The sequence below is a fragment of the Aricia agestis genome, chromosome Z (genome assembly GCF_905147365.1).
Source record: "Aricia agestis chromosome Z, ilAriAges1.1, whole genome shotgun sequence".
In the NCBI taxonomy this organism is placed as follows: domain Eukaryota; kingdom Metazoa; phylum Arthropoda; class Insecta; order Lepidoptera; family Lycaenidae; genus Aricia; species Aricia agestis.
The window spans coordinates 36,913,588-36,932,876 of record NC_056428.1 but is presented as its reverse complement, the minus strand read 5'-3'; the positions used below and the strand labels follow the sequence as shown (position 1 = coordinate 36,932,876).

The following is a 19,289-nucleotide window of genomic DNA, read 5'->3' as shown; positions in this document are numbered from 1 at the left end:
TGTACCAACAAATCCACTACAAGCCATCGCCAAACGAATACAAAAAAACGTCTAGGACAATACCATTCTGTCTACTCTGACAATACCGTGTGAACCTGGTCTAATACTTTTAAGGATTTTTTTGAGGAAGGAAGATTTTTAATGCACCTTCGAAACTAGCTACCAAAACAAATCAGTACAGCAGTTTTACGGGCAGAAACAACAATCTTACGCCATTTTAATTTGAGTGTTTAGTGTTAAGTTTGATACAAAGATAGCACTTTGTTTAGTCATCTGGCCATAAAATTAGATCGACAGCTAATCACCTCAAAATCTGTGAAATGTGATTCATTGAGTGATTCAAAGATACCACTTTGCTGGCCGACATAGCCTCAAATTTTGATCAACAGGTAACCCAAATATGCCCCAAAGAAGAATATAGGCATAAGAAGTGCGGCAATAAAAGACAGCTTACCATGGCAACGGACAAACAACAAAACCGAAAAAATCCAGATACGTTGCATAGATTGCATTTAAAGCAGCCATAATGAATAGAACGTGCAGGCCCAGATTAGCATAGATAATGCCACTGTAGACTGTCGCCGCTTGAACGATAAAAAATTTAAATGTTTTACCTACTCGGGCAGATAAAAAACTTTAAAGGAGGAAGTTAAAAATTACAACCCTACATATATAAGAATTGTTTGTAATTAGAACATGAGTTCCGAAATTTAAACCAGTAAAATGTCAGAGCTTAATACGTCATGACTCATGACGTGTTCGACGCCATAGGGAACTATGTGCCACTGGTGAGACAAGAGTGACGTATAATAATGATATCTCAACGACGTCATAATACGAATGCATTGGTATTATATATTTTGGAAGCTATCAACAGAACGCCGTTGGTTCTAGAAGTCATGGGCACTGTCCTGATACTTTCAAAACTTACTCTCACGCCAGCTGTTTTGTAAAATGTCACTAGACATAGGTGTCTTATATCCATATTGTCATCCTGTCAATTAAGTGGTTGTTTTCTCCGTGGCTATGCATTATTGCGGGGGTCATTTGGGTGTAATTTCATAAAACTTGAAGTAACAAAACAAGCACACGCACAAAACCTGCGTTGATATTGATACCAAGGTCTCGATTGTGTTACTATGAATGATCTATACTAATATTATAAATGCGAAAGTATCTCTGTCTGTCTGTCTCGCTTTCACGCCAAAACTACCAAACCAATTGTAATGAAATTTTGTATACAGATAGTCTAAAGCCTGAGAAAGGACATAGGCTACTTTTTTTACTGGAAAAAAGGGTTGTAAGGGGGTGAAAATGCGTAAATTTGTTCAAATTAAGTTAGTTCCAAAAAATCATAATAGATGGCGCCGTGTGTCTCCTACATCGCGGTAACACTTACCCAGACTTCTTTCTATAAGAGGTGGTATCATCTTTCATTCGAGTTTCGATTTTTTTTCGATTGTTATTACTTTCTTACGTTATTGAATAAGTCAGTACTTTATCTATGCAGTGACGTAACCTTAAAAGTTAGACCTATCAATGATAGGTCTAACTACTAACTAACTATTATAGTTTATGGGTAAAGTTGTGTAATTATGGGCCTGAATAAGCTTTAAAATTTGGCATAAAATATAAAATTTAATTAAAAAAAATGAAATATTATGTACACTGCACAGCTGTTTTGATTTAAGGGGTACCAGGGTTTTTTTTTATAAAAGCTTTTGACACTAATTTTGTTGACATCGCGCGCTATAAACTGAACTCCACGCGGGCGAAGTCGCGGGCAGCAGCTAGTATATTTATATTGTGCATATACGGTACGCGCTCCATTTATAATATTGTTTAATTTTTTTTCATCTATATCCTGCGGCCATAATATCTACAAGAGTACACGACAATGGTCCTTCCATTTGTTACCTATTCACGGTTCTTTAGTGGCTATGCAAATTATAGTAATAATTCTCAAGGGCCATACTCGAAGTTATTACGTCACGGTAAAGTAGTTTCTATTCCTCCGTCATACAAGCCAAAATAATGTGACGCTAATTCGAGGCACATTCACATAGAAACAAAAGGACCCCAACAATTCGCGCTTTGTTAATATAATAATAAAGTAGTAATTGTTAATGACACTCGAGTTGGCTCCTGGACTATAAAGCAGGGAGCTGCGATACTCGCGTTAGCTCCTGGGCTATAAAGCAGGGAGCTGTGTCGAATCAGCACCGTGACTAATTCCAACCGCGTTAGGTTAGTCACCGATAATTGCAATGATTAATGACAGTTTAAAGTTTAGTTTAACCTACCTTGTATACTTGTTATACAAGGTAGGTAGGTAGGGTATCCACTAGCTAGTATTATAATAAACTAGTAGTTTATTATAATACTAGCTAGTAGCTAGTATTTTATTATAATACTAGCTAGTGGGTACCCTACCTACATACCTTGTATAACAAGTATACAAGGTAGGTTAAACTAAACTTTAAACTGTCATTAATCATTGCAATTATCGGTGACTAAGCTAACGCGTTTGGAATTAGTCACGGCGCTAACTAGGTTATATTATTATAATAACCTAGGCAGCACTAGTATTATAATAAACTGGGTTAAATTATTATGCTGATAGTTTGTCAAAATGTTATGCTTTCTCTTACATGAAGCATAATTCACGCACAGGGTAAGATTTCCTACAAGTTATTAGGGTAGGATAACTACCCAAAAAAATGTACTTGTCGGCGTTGTGAATCAATGCAAATTTTGATCATTAATAGCTCTCATCGTATCGACGGCTTACATGATACAAGAACTGATGGACGGATGGACACGGGAAAATTAGGGGTCGTAGAAACTGATTACATAACCCAAGAAACGTAAGATTTACTATATCTTAACTCATATTGGTGTTTTAACTTAACTATAAAACATAATTTTAGGGTTAAGAATACCTTGAACATTATGATGTCAAGGCAACAAAAACATAAAAATTCACCACATTTGCCGGCTATTAGGGGTCGTTGGTAAAGTTTTTAGACATTGACATTGGGAATTAGCATAATGTGAGGAAACAACGTTTTAAAAACACGCCACTTACGTCACTTACGTTACGAGAAATAACTTACTCGCAATTTCAGCCAGGGCTGCCAAAAGGTATTCCATATTAAGAGCAATACAGCTAATAAATAATATTGTAACATATGACCCTTAAAAAATTCTGGGTTGAATAATTTCTATTTACGAGTGAAAAATTACAAGATTCAACCGCATATGAAAAGAACAGATGAAAATGTCAGGCTTTTTTCAAATATTTTCCTTGTAACTTTTACTCGTATAAATATTTGCAAAATGTTTATGAATGCGAAAGTTATAAGCAAAAGTTCGCTATGATATTGAAATTGGAATAATTTTCGCACAACTTTTCTTCTTTTCTGTATTTCGAAGAGTTTAAGTTCTAATAATTTAAATTAAATTTATATGAAATCGATAAGATAACATTATAATTTAATTTATTTCGAGCATTAATCAACATACTGAGTCAGCAATACAAAAGACACGTTCTGAATAAAAAAATGCATGAAATAACTGTTAAATGGAGGGTAGTTAAATGCCCCTTGTAGGGGCGAGGCGCGATCTAATCGAGAAGATTATGATAAATGACTACTTGTAGCCCGCCATCGATTGCGGGCTATCAGAATTCACGGCGAGTACTAATAGTACACTATTTTGTAATCTACAAATTATATTTCGATAGCAATCAAAGTGGTTCAGTAATGAACTCAAGGATATTGGTGCGTCATCATCATCGTGTTATTGTCAGAAAGACTCCGAATATGCCTGGAAGGTCTAAGCTTTAAATATCTCATTCAGAAAGCATGCTATAGTTGGTACTACTATTATATATTCTGTGGCTATAGCAAAATGCGCGATATTGCGCGGAATTTACGCGCGAAAACAATCGGGAAACTACGCGCGTATTTGTCCATGAGAATAGAAGCAAAAGTTCTTCCGAGCGAAGCCTAGCTTCATTGGTAGAGATTGGAATGACGATCTAAAATTTTAAGAAGAAGCAAGAGAAATCGTTAAGAATATTTTACCATAATATCAAATATGGAACATATTCCATATTTGATTATCCATCTACGCATTAGCATCTACACGAGTGAGCGCGATGATTATATTTATAAAAGGCACGAGGCGACAATTTGGATTGGACGTTTTGTTGCTTATCCGAGCTCATCGAAGCGGAATTTGGACGTATTTTTATTTTGATTTTGTTCTTGGTAATTTCGGATTTCAGCCTATTTATTTAAATACTATAAATTCGTTACTAATTGTATTTACTATCCATAAATACTGAATTTATGGATAGTATTATTTTTGGTTAAATGTAACATCGCTTACAAAATGTAATGAAGCCTTTAGGTTTTGTAGTTTTTCGTGTATGTACTATCAAAGAAGCTGATTCATAGCGGACCAACCTAGTTTGGTCGCGCATGTCAAGTCCAGTTGACAGATCAAGACTAAGGTTAGGTTCACACGGCACAATACTGCACGTTTTCTTGCAGTATGCGTCTTAACGAACAAACAGTCGCGCATGCAATGTACATAGAAGTTAGAACCATTCACACGTCGATTGTACTGCACGATTTGTTGCAGTACAATCGATATAATATGAATACTGCAAAAAAACGTGCAGTATTGTGCCGTGTGAACCTAACGTAATATTGTATTAACATAATCCGACCAAATGACGTAGGTCCGTCAACTGTATATATAAATCGATTTCCTCGATGGTACTTAAATAAATATAGATATAATTTAAGATTTCAAGAATTTATCCACATAAAGAGTTTCGAGTTTCGAACAGCTAAAAAGAAAAGAGATAGAGGTAAAATAAACTATTTTACCTCTATTCTACTATCGAGTTAGCGCGTTACCATAAAAATTGCACTCAAAATTATTATTTTTTAAGTGTAGGTTTTTACAAACGCACAATATTTATCAAAATAAAAGTTGGTCCATAAGCTAAGTCCACACTGTGCACTTTCATCTTCAATTTTCGTCATCAACTTTCATATTGGCGCATTCAATAATTGACTGCGTCAAGGAACGCAACGCCAATATTGTCATTTTTGAAGTTTTGGATACGGTCAGAGGGCATGCGTCGCGGGCATGCCTCACGTTCACTGTTGACTCCGCTATAACGCATGCCCTTGACAAACAGAAAAAGGCACAGTGTGGACAAAGCCATACACCTGTACGTCACAAACGAAGTTACGACAGCAAATAGAATCCGCTGTGATTACATTTTCCATTTGCGAGTCGAATTGGTGGGACGAACTCGACTGCTGCGAATTATTTTATGATTGTTTTTAGATTTGAGGGGATGAGATATTGAGTATTGGCTTTTTACTCCGTAATATTGCCGTTAATATTGAATTTGGGACGCGAAATTCCAGATTTTATGGAATTGATCCGCCTTTATTAGAATCTGTTTAATATCCCTTTTGCTGCTTTTCAACCATTTGCTAAGTACCAATGATGAATATACCAATATAATTATTATGTTACTATAAAAAGTTGCTTTAAGAATATGTTATTAGTATATTACAAAAGATCGACATAAGAACAAATACCTTGATGAATATGTTAAGTACTATAAAAGTTCGAAATACAGAAAATCCTCAGTTTTTCAAACAAAAAATAAGATTTACCAACTCTACCAATACTTAGCTATTACCGACGCAAGAATTCACTCGCAACCCTAGTTCTCCCCTTTAGGCTCCAAGAAAGAAGGTTATATTCCTAACTCTAAAAAGGCCCAAGCTAATTCCACTCTCAGTGGGTCAAAGTGCATTTTATCTTCTGCTAGAACATATTGGTCCCCCGTGGTCCCCTTTGGTCCCCTGTGGAGCTAAGCGCACTGTCGCTTCCCCGTGTTATGTCAACAATACATTCCTACGGCAAACATACCACCCTATATGAAATTTATTGTGCCACTTTATTGCAACGTTTTCTGGACAGCTTCTGAGGGTAAAATGTTCGGAGAATTTCTTAAAAGATTTTACTGTACGTGGTTTATAGCTTACATTTCAATTCTTTTGAATGGTAGCATCAATACCAAACTTGTAGTCTTTCATCAGTATTTGAATCCGTATCTACACAAATAATTTAAAATATTCTTAATTTCCCAGAAATATATCTGTAATCAAGAAAACTTGGTTGACTACGGACACAATTTTTTACCTATTTTTGCTCTATAAATTATAATGGTACGGAACCCTTCGTGCGCGAGTCCAACTCGCACTTGGCTGATTTTATTTTAAGTGTACCTACCGTTTCTTATATTTAGTTAGTACCAGTGAGCGTACCTAAGTCATAAACTTATGTATCGTATTGAACATTCTCTCAACAATAAACAATAATTGTCATTAAGGTTCAACCACCTGCCCTGGCTATCTCTTAATTGTCTGAATCACTGGAAGTGGCTCAAAGAGCGTTTCAGTATCACGTACGATGTTTGCAGATAAATGAAATCAGCGCGTTAATTCCCAAAGCACTTGGAACCCCTTCCCATCGCTCGCCAAATGAACCTCGTAATGTCTGCCTTTCTACTGTAATTACGCACCCATTACCAACACTAATCTGTGCTCCGGCTTTATCACACGAAAATAGCTCTTATTCCGGCCGCTAATCGATTCATTGTCAAACGCGCCATCGAACAGAAAAACGAGCGCCACTTTTTTACGAAATTCGAAATAGTTCTTATTCCGTTTCGCTGTGAATCCAAAATCATTGGTCAAGCGTGAACGAGAGGTGGTTTAGTGCTTATTTTCTGATGCGTAAGGTTAATTTTTGTTTGGCTGGTTGCTACAGAGTAGGGTGTAAATAGAGGCTAGAAGGAGTTAATGCGTGACGCACAAAAGGCTAAATCACGACCCTCCCGGCGACGTGGCCGCGCCGTCAAAGAAGAAATTTGTATTCCAATTATGACGCCTTAGACACCCATCGATCAATATCACTGGTCACTTAGGCTTGTTTCTCTTATATTTTTCGAAGAAAACTCGTCTGAATTCTTATAAATGTAACATTTATAATTTTGTTTTGAATGGATGGTGCTACTTATATTTTGTAAGCTAATTGGTAAGACATTACTTTTGTGATATCATAAACGTTTTAAATACAAGATATTTTTGAGCGGCAACTCCTTTGCAAATTGAAATGTAAAAAAGTTTGTATTATTGCAGCTAAATGTATTAGTTACAGGTACACTTTATTTTCTTCTATTTCGAGAATCAATTTTCTACAAAATAGCATCCAAATAGTATGATACAAAAGCTACTCCAAGTACCGAACTGAAACCAAGACAGAAACCACCTCAAACTAAATCAAGGATAATGAAATAAGGATACAGATATTCTCCGAGCAAATGTCCCATAGACAAAAGAGCGAAGCTCGGAGCGGCAATAAAATAATAATAAACGGGTAATTATTACACTATTCCAGCGCATTATCGTGCAACCGAGAATAGAACCGATGACCCTGAGCCATTTGATTGCAGACCGACTCCCCCAAATTCAATAAAACCCCCGCCAGATAAATTTTGACGTTTCTGTTTGTTAGAACATATGATTATTGGTCAGTAATTGCTTTGAGGATGTACAAGGAAAAAGGACTTCCTTTTATAATAAAGATATTAATAGCGACGTGATTTTGACTCGCTTGTAAGAGACTGTACTGTGTAAGGATATATTGCGGCAAAAGTTTTTTCTATGTTCTTTTCCTCCAATTAAAGATAAGCATGTGGAATTGTAGATGTCTTTTTAAGGCACTTAAAAATAAACTAATTAAGTTTATTTTTAAGGTTCTGTTTGGGCGATCAAAACATAAAAAATTAAGTTTACATTTTTCTCATCTGATTTTTTTCAGTGAAAATGTTTATCTTCCTATAAAACTTCAATCTTCCTATGAGGCAACAATAATTATTACTTTCTTAATTATTCTCACCTGCTAGTCTTTTACTGAACTTCCAACGTTCCTTAATAAAACTGAATCCATGACAGTGTTTTTTATATCTTACCCCTTGTTTGCACTACGTGTTTGAGGAGCGCGGTTTGTCTTGGGTGGGTCGATCACACAACAAACACTTTGTAATAACAATGTTTTATACGAACATTGAACAATTAAATGCATGTCTATCACGTATATTGCGTGTCACATTGATTGACTACTCCAACTGTACAGTTATACATCGGTATAACTGCTGGCTATGACTTATGAGGTGGATACAATATCATCCATACTAATATTATAAATGCGAAAGTGTGTCTGTCTATCTGTTACCTCTTCACGCCCGATTACGCTGAACCGATAATGCTAATGTTTGGTATGGAGATACTTTGAGTCCCGGAAAAGGACATAGGATACTTTTGGCAGATAAAAAAATGTATGATAGCTGTATCTGTTTATTGAATAAACCTTTTTTTCATTTTTCATTCATTTCATTTTTATTCTGGAAAATGTACGGTTTCCACGCGATAGATGAATTTTGACGAAACAGAGTTACGGGCGTGATCTAGTAGAAATATGATTAGTTGGAAATTTTAATTTATTTTATTTGGTTACTCTGTGGTGTCGTGGTCTACTTCATAGACAAAAGATATATTTGAAGATACTTTTAAAAATGAAAGTGTGAAAGTGAATATGAAAGAAAGTGGAGTACTACTGTGATTGTTGTACCTACTTAGTTGTGGATACGTCATAGACAAAAGATACATTTGAAATTGGAAAATGGCAGCAAGCGTACTTTTTTATTTAAAAACCTTAAAGTTAGCTCTCGATGTCTAAAGATATTTTTATAAAAACAACTTACACAAAACTGCAACTATAATAATTAGAACTAGCGCCCAATGGTCGAAATTCGGCCTTAGTTTCAACGACATTAGGACTACTACCTATATTTTGTAAAATTGTGACTTTATCATAATTTTTCAACTCTTGTCTTTGGGACTCAGCTGATCTTAGACTGGCCGTGTAAGCATTTAATAGTTCCTAAGATCCGACCGTAAAATCCTGCATGAATCGTTTTTTTCGATCAAATATATTTTAAAATAATCTTTAGAACGTATAGAATGGATTAATGTTGGGTTGCCTTGTTAAAAGTTGCCGCAAGTACCTCTAATTGAGCAAAATGAAAGCCCGTAACACAAACTGCGTGTATTAAACATAAAAATAAGAACTAAGAAGGAATGACATTGAGGAATGACAGGACACTACGCATAAAAATAAAAACGCCTGTTAAATAAAACTAGCAATCTTGCGGGTTCTCGATGTCCTCAAATTCTGCCAGGCATAATAATTGTAGGCCTGAACATTTGTCTTAAACAAAAGTCATGGCAACCCCAGTTTGCGGCTATCGTGCAACTGGCAACCATGGATATTCATGCACAAAATGCATAAAACTTTAATTTTGTACCAAAATTATTAAAAAAATCGATGCTTCAATTTTGATGAAGAACTATGTCTGTTACGGGCTGGCAACCTTAGGTTGCGGCCGACTTAGAGATGGCAACCATTTATACCTGATTTTGTCTCGTCATTTTCTTTCAAATGATGTAAAATTTAGTGAAAAAAATATTCAAACAAATTATGCATTTATCTCATGAACATTTAACTTAATTAGAGGTACTTGCGGCTATTTTTGACAAGGCAACCCAACATTAATCCATTCTATACGTTCTAAAGATTATTTTAAAATATATTTGATCGAAAATAACGATTCATACAGGATTTTACGGTCGGACCCAATACTATAGGTCACCTTGTTGTCAAAAGACTTCAACCATAAATAAAAGAGTATAATTCGTATGTATAGGCTTGTCACTCAAAAATCTGTCATTTTCCCTAGTGTGTGTGTTGTAGTATGTGTAATGTTTTTATTTGTAAAAAAAATGTATGATTTTCATCATAACTAAGCATAATTTCAAAATAATATTAGTTCGATGCACTCCTTCACCATATTTAAAACTTTAACTGTGTAAAATTTCATTCACCTACGTTTCCCTATTTTTCGTCAAAAGGGATACAAAGTTTTTGGCTCACGTATTATTTATATAGATGTACGTGAAATTTAATTAGACATAATTATTATGTCTGATTGAATTTCATGGACATTCAAATTTATAAATATAAATAAAGTTTAATCAATGTATAGTTAGGTATGTAAATAAGATCATAGAGAGGTAAAAAATGCAAATTTGAGATTTTATTATTAGACTCGCATTAGTATGGAAATATTGAGAAAGCTATTATAATAAAACTCGTTCAAAACTTTTCCAATGCGGGATCTAAGTTTATTTTTATTAACTTTGCTTATAAACTCACTTAAGTTACTAACATGTGAGGCAAAACTAATAGTTTAAGCTATTCAGCATCACAAAGGAATATATATTTTTAAATATAAATTGAAAAAATACATTTTTTTTATTTAGTCCTTAATCGGTCCTACTTTCATAATTTTGCATCTAGTTCCATGCTAATTCTTGATCGCCTCCATTATGTCTTCACTTCGGACAAAATCAGCGGTAAAAGCCAGTATAAAATAAAATCGGCTAAGTGCGAGTCTGACTCGCGCACGAAGGTTTCTGTATCTTTATATAGACAGACGGACAGACATGGAAGTCTTAGTAACAGGGGTTTTTACCCTTTGGTTACGGCACCCTAAAAAGCCACCGTCACATTTCGCGTTTTGACTTTATCGCGTGGTGTCGCCCTTAACAGTTCGGCCACAGTAATCTGACCCCGTCTGCCACGCGCCGGTCACGTGACGCGCGCAAACACGCTGCTTTGTCTAATGAAATTGAGACGTTCGGCTTTTTTGGTTTTCCCAAAATAAACGCGACAAAAATAACATGTAGGATTCGCGGGCTCGTGATTAAAAGTTTTGTCATTTTGATTTGTTACGAATTGGATGTTACAGTAGAGAAGGTTATTCGATGTAACGACGACCCTTTAATTTTTAACCCCCAATGCAAAAATATAGTTGTTAAAAAAATATGGGGTGTTATATTATATTTGACGTATCGGCCAGTCTGTGGCATCATATTGAAATGAAGATGAAAATCATTTTAGTAGTAAACGCAAAGCTCTGGTTGACTTTTTAACCCCCGACGTAAGAAGAGGGGTGTTAGAAGTTAGATATATCTGTTTGTGCCTATGTATCTGTATGTCAGTTTGTGGCAGCTCGTGTAATCTAGTAATTTCAATTTAGTAGAGATCTAGAGTCCCCAAACTACAAAGTTTTCCCATAAATTGTTACTGTCGAAAATACCATTACATAGTATGATAAAAAATTTACTGGATCGAACAAGGAACGAGGGTAAATTAATAGTGTAATAAAATTTTAAAAGTGTCGCTCTTGCGTTGAATCGTGAAGGCTAAAAATTAAATATAAATTTGCTGTTAAGTGTAACATATTTTATACGTTATGTTTTTTGGAACAATAAAATATAGGCAGCAATAAAAAAATTAACAAACTTCTGACAAAGGTTTAATGTATTCAGTGTTCACGGTGACCCTTTAAAGAATATGTTTGATGGAACGTTTGGGACAAACATGTGCGCCTCGGGACGAATGTGTGCGAAGCGTAACTGACCGTGTAGACAAACAAATCCCGTTCGGCCGTTTTGCGAACGCATTAAGGAATGTTTTAGTTCGTTAGTTTCTTTCTTTTATTTGGGAGCTTCTTTGATTTTCAATTTTGAACTATGGAGAATATGGTAAGTCGAATAAAATTTTCATGATAGAAAGCGAATCTCGTACAATTGCGTCGTGCATAGACCGAAGTCACATAAGCCAACAACCCACAAGAAAATTAACGGCAATTATAATATAAGAATATAGGACTATGTGTATTGACTATCTAAGAAGATATAATATAAAACTATATGTATTGACTATCGTTGAAATATTATTATTTGTCGTGCACCAATGAACAGGAATTTTAAAAACATAAATACTAATACATATATTATAATATTCAAAGGAATTAAAATATGTTTGTTCAGTCGAATATTATACTTATATTATAGTATCCTCTTTGTATTAAAAAACATACCAATGACAAGTGAATATACGTTCTCGCCGAAAACCGGCGTGATACAGCGCTTGCGCTGTGTTTCGCCGAGTGAGTGAGTTACCGGAGGCCCAATCCCCTACCCTATTCCCTTCCCTACCCTCCCCTATTCCCTTCCTATCCCTACCCTCCCCTATTACCCTATGCCCTCTTAAAAGGCCGGCAACGCACCTGCAGCTCTTCTGATGCTGCGAGTGTCCATGGGCGACGGAAGTTACTTTCCATCAGGTGACCCGTTTGCTCGTTTGCCCACTTATTTAAAGTTAAAAGTATTTTAGGTTTTTAAGTTCATAGAAAAACTTTTTAGAGGAACAACAATGTTAATGTAAATTTAACCTAGACAAAAAAAATATTTATTACCAGGTGACGCCCGCATCTTCGTTGCGCCAAAAATCGTTTATCATAGGAACCGTACATTTTTCCGGAATGTAAACTTATTCAATGATTCCCGGGAAGCAAAGTAATGGCTCCATACCAAATTTCGTCAAAATCGGTTCAGCGGTTTAAGGGGTAACAGACAGATAGACAGACTTTCGTATTTATAATATTAAGTATGGACTACATCATTCCTAATGTTACAGCAACGATAAAAACAATAATTTGACAACAATATTATTCATACTCAAAGAAATCAATACACTATGCCAATGAAATTGAACAAAAGAAAAGGGTGTCACTAAACAAAGTGACAATACTTTAGTGTGTGTGTGTCCCTAATACAAAGCTTACTGTGAAAGTAGCAGCGTTGAAAAATCAAATTGTTTTTGGGATTTGTACGGGCAAGCGCATGAAAGTTTATGCATTTTTAAATACAAAAGCAAAAAAAAGTTATTCTTTCAGCGCTGCTACTTTCACATCTAACTCTATATAGGGGACCCATACACACCCTAAAGTATTATCATTTAGTTTTGTCACACCCTGTATATTCTCATGGAAGCAAAGTATATTTACCTGGTTGACGAAGATGTGAATGGGCGTCCAGCGTCGACTTTGACATAGCAGATAACGAATTCGTTCCATATCCTGCAAACAAAATATTTGATTAGGTTTGATATAACTTATTCTATTAATTAATTTTTACAAAATATGCATTCTTGAAAACAACGTAAAAGCTATAATAGAAAATATTATATTGTAGTTTTTCTGTCGCACTCAGAGACGTACACTGTCTACTTAGCTGTAAATAAATTAATATAATTTTGATATAAGCCCTTACTTTATCTGTCAAAATCTTCATTTAATTATTAGTGCCTTATCACACTATCGATTAGCGAGCGATTGAAAGCGAGGCGACTGCGCAGCGCACACGCCGCGATTGCCCGGCGTGCACGTCGCGACAGCGCAGCGTCGTCGCGGCGTGGCGTGGACGCCATTTTGTACACTCGTCTACACAGATTATTATTATATATAGTAGACTCGTCTAGGGAGTGACGTCAGAATCCATTTTACTGCTGAGTGTCCAAAACGCCGAAAGCAAACTGCGTGCACGCCGCGCAATCACGACGTTATCGCGGCTGAGCGCTGCGCAATCGCGTCGCTTTCAGATCGCTCGCTAATCGCCAGTGTGATAAGGCCCTTACAGAGTAAGTATACAGTGTCTTATTGTAAACACCGTTATCCTTGAAATCATCAAATGAGCCCGTCAAAATGAACAACTTTTTCTATGAGAACAATACTGGGAATTTTATTATTCGTAGACTGGGAACTAAAAAAAAATGCCGTTTTCATACCCATACAAATTGCCCGGATCGGCAATTTGTATGGATATGAAGATGGTTTTTTTTAACGGTGTTTACACTAACACACTGCATTCTCCTCTAAGCTCAGTATTCAGTGTGGTTTTAGTACACTGTACTACGGTAGTAGTATATTTGTAATAAGAAATCGCTGAAATATCAACAACATTTAAATTGACCAATGATGTATAAATCACATCACACTGATCAACTAAAAGTAGGTAATTTGCGAATGATTTGTATTATGTATTATGTTTACCGACATATTATTTACGATTATTCAAATCTACCACATTGTTTTCTTACAAAATTACCACCAGATTATTGCTGAGTTAAAATTGATGTAACCAAACGTGATCAGTGGAAATAGAAGCCGCTTATAAAATTGTGTTACGTACGAAAGAAGTTATTTAAAGGACGACAAATCGATCTTTTATTTCCAATCAACGAAACGTAATTACAGAGGGAAAACAAATAATTTGATTGCGTCGCCTCTGATTTCTCCGTGATAAAACTCATCTTATATTTTTATATTGAAACATAATTACTTTTCTGCCAATATCCGTTCGTTTTGTGGCGCGCCTATTCTTGTATTACGATTATAACAATAAATATACACTTGATTGAAATGAGATTATCGTTAATAATACAAATAATAGCTACCAAAAAATTCTAATTATGAATGACCATTGGCATATTTTCAATAGTCATTAAAAACAGGTTACTGCTCAATTACTTAAAATTATTCTTGAATGAAATGAAAAGTAGTTCTTAAATGAAAAGTATGACGAACAAGTTGTAAGACAAACAGACGGTTTTTTGTCAAATGAAAGTATTTTAAACAGTACATGTTCAATATCAATTACATACGTACATCTACTATAATTTTCCTAAAACAACATACGTCCCAGTAATATTTATGTAAGATCAAATATGGGGTCAGTAATTTGATGACGCGACGACGACCTTTCATCATCGCACGATTGTGGAGCAAATTGTTTAATAATTAACACGACCACTTCATCAGCGCGCCTCGGGCGACGAAATCTGTGCAGATATTGCCCGTTTGTTCCACGGGGGATGACAATGCCTTAAGCGATTAGGGAACACGTGTCAAGCCAATAGATACCGTATTTTTTATGACGCATAGAACATATTCGATTGGGCGAAGAGATCAAGGATTATAGCCTCTTTGAAGATCTCAATAGGATTTCACGCGTTGTTAGTGTTGGAGCAACATTGTGGAAAGTCCTTTGATTTCGGGTGTATTTTTGATTCCATGTTCCACGGGTCTTTGAGCGCAAGGGTGCTGATAGTGACGTTATTGTAGAACGTGTTTAAACTCTGGGGTGCTAGTTTACACTGATATTATTTGAGAACTATTAAAAGAGCGATGGAGAAGGTATCTCATACTTTAACTGGTGCCTAATTTATAGACTTCAGTTTATATAATTCCACCTAATGACAACTAATCACCTTTTCATTTCCGAGTTTAAAAAATTGTTTTATTCTTAGAAACTATTTAGCATTGTGTTTCACTGTTCCATAAATTTGATACAGCAAGTCGTGTTATAAAGGTATACTTTGGAATACCGTAAAAGTATCTCTCCACTTTGGCCATGATAGATAACTATTATCTATGATTGATATCATGATTGCGGCAGCTGTCTATGCCCAATAGTAAAGTTTCAACGTAGAGGTACTCGTATTAAGCCAATGTAGAGAAGCCGTATTTATTAACCGTAACTCGATCATAATATAAGCTTTAAATACAGTAGGCCCACGCTCATCCAGCTGCCGGCTAGTTCGGGGCCTCTTGTAATAATTTTTTTGGGATATCTTTGCTCATGTAGATAATGCAAAAAAGCTTTGTACTCTAATTTTCTCCAGGAAAATGATTTGTAATTCTTATAAAATGTTATCATTTGGATTTGTAGTGTATCAGAAAAAGCTTCAGGTTATATGTGGAAAGCAATTTTATACAATCCGACAAATTAATTAATCCGAATTGCAAAACGTTTGTCGGATTTGCGGGGGTCTGTTGTACACTCATATTTTTATAACTATATTTTCACATAAAACTACTATCCCTCTGTTTGTCCGCAAGTCATATGGCTACCACCCCGCGGCATCAATCATGTAACTCGATATTGGCCGTTATTCAGTTTGTACACTATACGCCGACATATACATTATACGTCTTCTCATATAAATATTACTATGTAATCGATATGCCTCAAAAGATTGCTTGACCTTGCAGACAAAAAAAATGTTTTTCATATTCTTATTATTTATTTCAAAGAAACTGATACAATGATTTTGAGAAATTATATTGTTGAATTGATATTTAAGTAATCATTTGTTCGCATATTTTAGTACTGAGGTCTTTGTCGCTCTGTAATATGTGATATTTACAAAGTTAAGGTGCCGTCACAGGTCTGTTTTTAAAGAACCAAGCCAGTAAAAAAGTATTTTTGGTTTCATTAGATTAATACAGATAGCTAGCCTGTGATACACTCACGAAACTTAGAAATATTCCTTGATCAAACGCGAAAACTGATCCCAATAATAGTCATGTCATGAGAGAGAGTCATGCGTTGCAGACTGCAGTGTCACGAAGACATTCATAAGTTCACTTTATAATTGTATGTATAAAACTTAGCCATACACACAGTCAAGTCTAGTCTAGTCTACTCGTCAAAAGGCTTCATAACTTGAAGTGGACTTTACAACTTCATTAGCCCATGTCAAAGGCGCTGGAAACTATTTGTCAAAGCCAAGCCGTGGTCAAAGCAGGCTGCTTCGAGCACTTTATACGTAGTTCCACTATAAATTCTCTTACTTGTGTTAAGCTGAACAAGAATAAACAAAATACGATTGGAATAGAACCAAACTTTTCGTCTTCTAATTAAGTTGAGTCAGGCGTAGTAGGATATAGTAAAACAGTATAATTACTCAGAGAGCAAGGAGACTATAAAAACAACAATTTTTAAAACCAATTATGCAGATATTGAGAAGAATAGAAATAAAAATGTTGACCATCGAAATCAAGGTGCACCCTCTACGACGTAGCAGGTACTACGAGATTTCGTAGAATAACCGCGTGTAGCAATTATATTTGAAACTTTAAGCTGCAAATGAATTAATACCTATTTTGTTTAGTGAAATACGGTTACTAGATTTTTTTTCTCGTGCCTTATAATCTAAGAGCAGTTATTAACACCCTGTGTCTGATATATATTCTTGACAAAAAAACATCAATTCAAGCTTTAAAAGCAATATACAATTTCTTTCAAACTTCCAGATTTTCATTTGAAATTACAATTTAACGTCTAATATACACTGAGGGTATGTATAGCACTCGTTTTCGCTTCGCGGCACGCAAAACAATGGGGCGCATGTTCCCCCAGCGCCCAAAGCGCTTTTCCCTGTATAGGTCGTCTCTCTTACACTTATCGCAAATTACTAGGGTGCAAGAGGGGTAGCGAACGGCGGGCAAAAGCCACTTTCAGTTAATTTTCGTAGCCGCCGCTAGCTTCGTCTCCTTTTAACACGCTCGCTTTAAAACGGTTTATTTTTGAAAAATTCCACCGTTTTGTTGGACGTCCAAATCGTTTTATCTCCTCTTTATTGGATCTTTGGGTTCAATAAAGGGGATATTATAATAACGTGAATCTTAAAATTGTCAGCGCTAGGACACACAAAAAAATCTAGTGTTTAGTATGTTACAAATAATCGGTCAAGTGCGATTCGGACTCGCGCACGAAGGGCTCCGTACCGTTATTTATTTTATTTTATTTTATTTATTTAGGTAAACAGTACAATAATTACATATAAAAAACTTCTAGGAATATAACAATAGACAATTTACATGTTTTCACTTATAAGATTCTTATAGAGCAAAAATAGGCCAAAAATTGTGTTTTTGTATGGGAGCACCCCCTGAAATGTTATTTTCTTTAAATATTATTATTAATTGTTAAAGTACGCATAGATTTAAGGTTTTTCTAAACAATTTCAAGTGCCTACCTTTTGCCATTATTGATATTGAGCAAAAAAGGCCAAATAAATCACGTTTGTTTTATGGGAATCCCCCTAAAATATTAATTTTATTTTGCTAGCGGCAAAAGATATACATAATCTGTGTAAATTTCAACTCTCTAGATATTACCGTTCTTGAGTTACAGCCAGGAGACAACAGACAGACAGACGGACAGGCAACGAAGTCTTAGTAATAGGGTCCCGTTTTTACCTTTTGGGTACGAAACCCTAAAAACATAATATTTAAATTTTCATAGACGGCTAAAAGATAATCCCAGGCAAACATGATTTAATTCATATTTTCAAAATTTAAAAATACATTGTTTTATGTAATTATTGATTTGTTTTTACTTCAAAAGCTAAAAAAAATCAAAGAAAAATTTTAAAAATGCAAATAAACATCAATACTAAACTGTATACAAACGAAATATTAAAAATGATTTAGCAACAAATATAGTCGGATTAAAATTATGTTACGGGTAACATATTTTTAATTCATGGGGGATTATAGAGTGAGGGTGACTCTTGATGCTGGCGACATATTTTTAATGAACTCGTTTTGTATCATAACGCTTATCTTATGATTTTCATTATCAGATTTTATTATATAAAATACGACACTCGTTACTGGATTCGTAATTAGTTATACTAATAAAGAATACATACTTTTATTTTATAGCTCATGAGTAGACATCGGACTATATTCACGATTAAAGTGCCGAAATATGCATGCAAATATGCACGAAAAATGGCCGAAATATGCACAATTAAAAGTCTTTTTTTATTAAAATGTATTATTTTTAGTAAAAAAATTAAAATGTATTAAGAGTTTTTCGGTGTAGCCCATAATAAATGCGCCAATTTTTATAATTCCAACAAATCCAGGATTTTTTTTACCTTTTTGATTGCAATCTTAGTGCCCAGCTATTTTAATTAAAAAAAAAATTCAAATGTTTCCAACTACACAGAAAGATTTTGTTTCAAAAAAGTTATTGTACCTATCGGCAGTATTGCGGAAGTCTGTAAACGGGGGTGGGGCGACATATTTGAAGTATTTTCATCTATTGTACCTCTGTTTCGTGGTCTCGGTGTGTATTATGATAGCTAGTTTAGAAACTAGGAGGGCATTATATGCACTATCAACGAAAAATTACCAAAATATGCACTATCGCCTACAAAGTGCCCTTATAATATGTATTTGCATATGGAAATATACAAATGCATATAATCCTATCTCTACTCATGAGCTACAAAATAAAAGGACGATTTTTTGAGACTACTACTTTATGTTTAAATTCTTTATGCAAATAATAATCTGTGAATTTTGATGAAAGGCATGGTAGTAATTTAGACTCTGGATTGATATTATGTAGGCTACTTTTTAT

At 35.0% G+C, this 19,289-nt stretch overlaps 1 protein-coding gene across 2 annotated transcripts in view; it reads right to left on the bottom strand.

Annotated features, from left to right (window-relative positions):
* The window catches only part of LOC121738909 (DNA-binding protein D-ETS-3), a 75,093-nt gene that overhangs the window by 12,136 nt on the left and 43,668 nt on the right, over nt 1-19,289 (bottom strand). For both annotated transcript variants that reach the window (XM_042131179.1, XM_042131180.1), the window contains one exon: nt 13,079-13,150. In XM_042131179.1, coding sequence (XP_041987113.1) covers nt 13,079-13,150 — 72 coding nt within the window. The remainder of the gene's footprint in view (nt 1-13,078; nt 13,151-19,289) is intronic.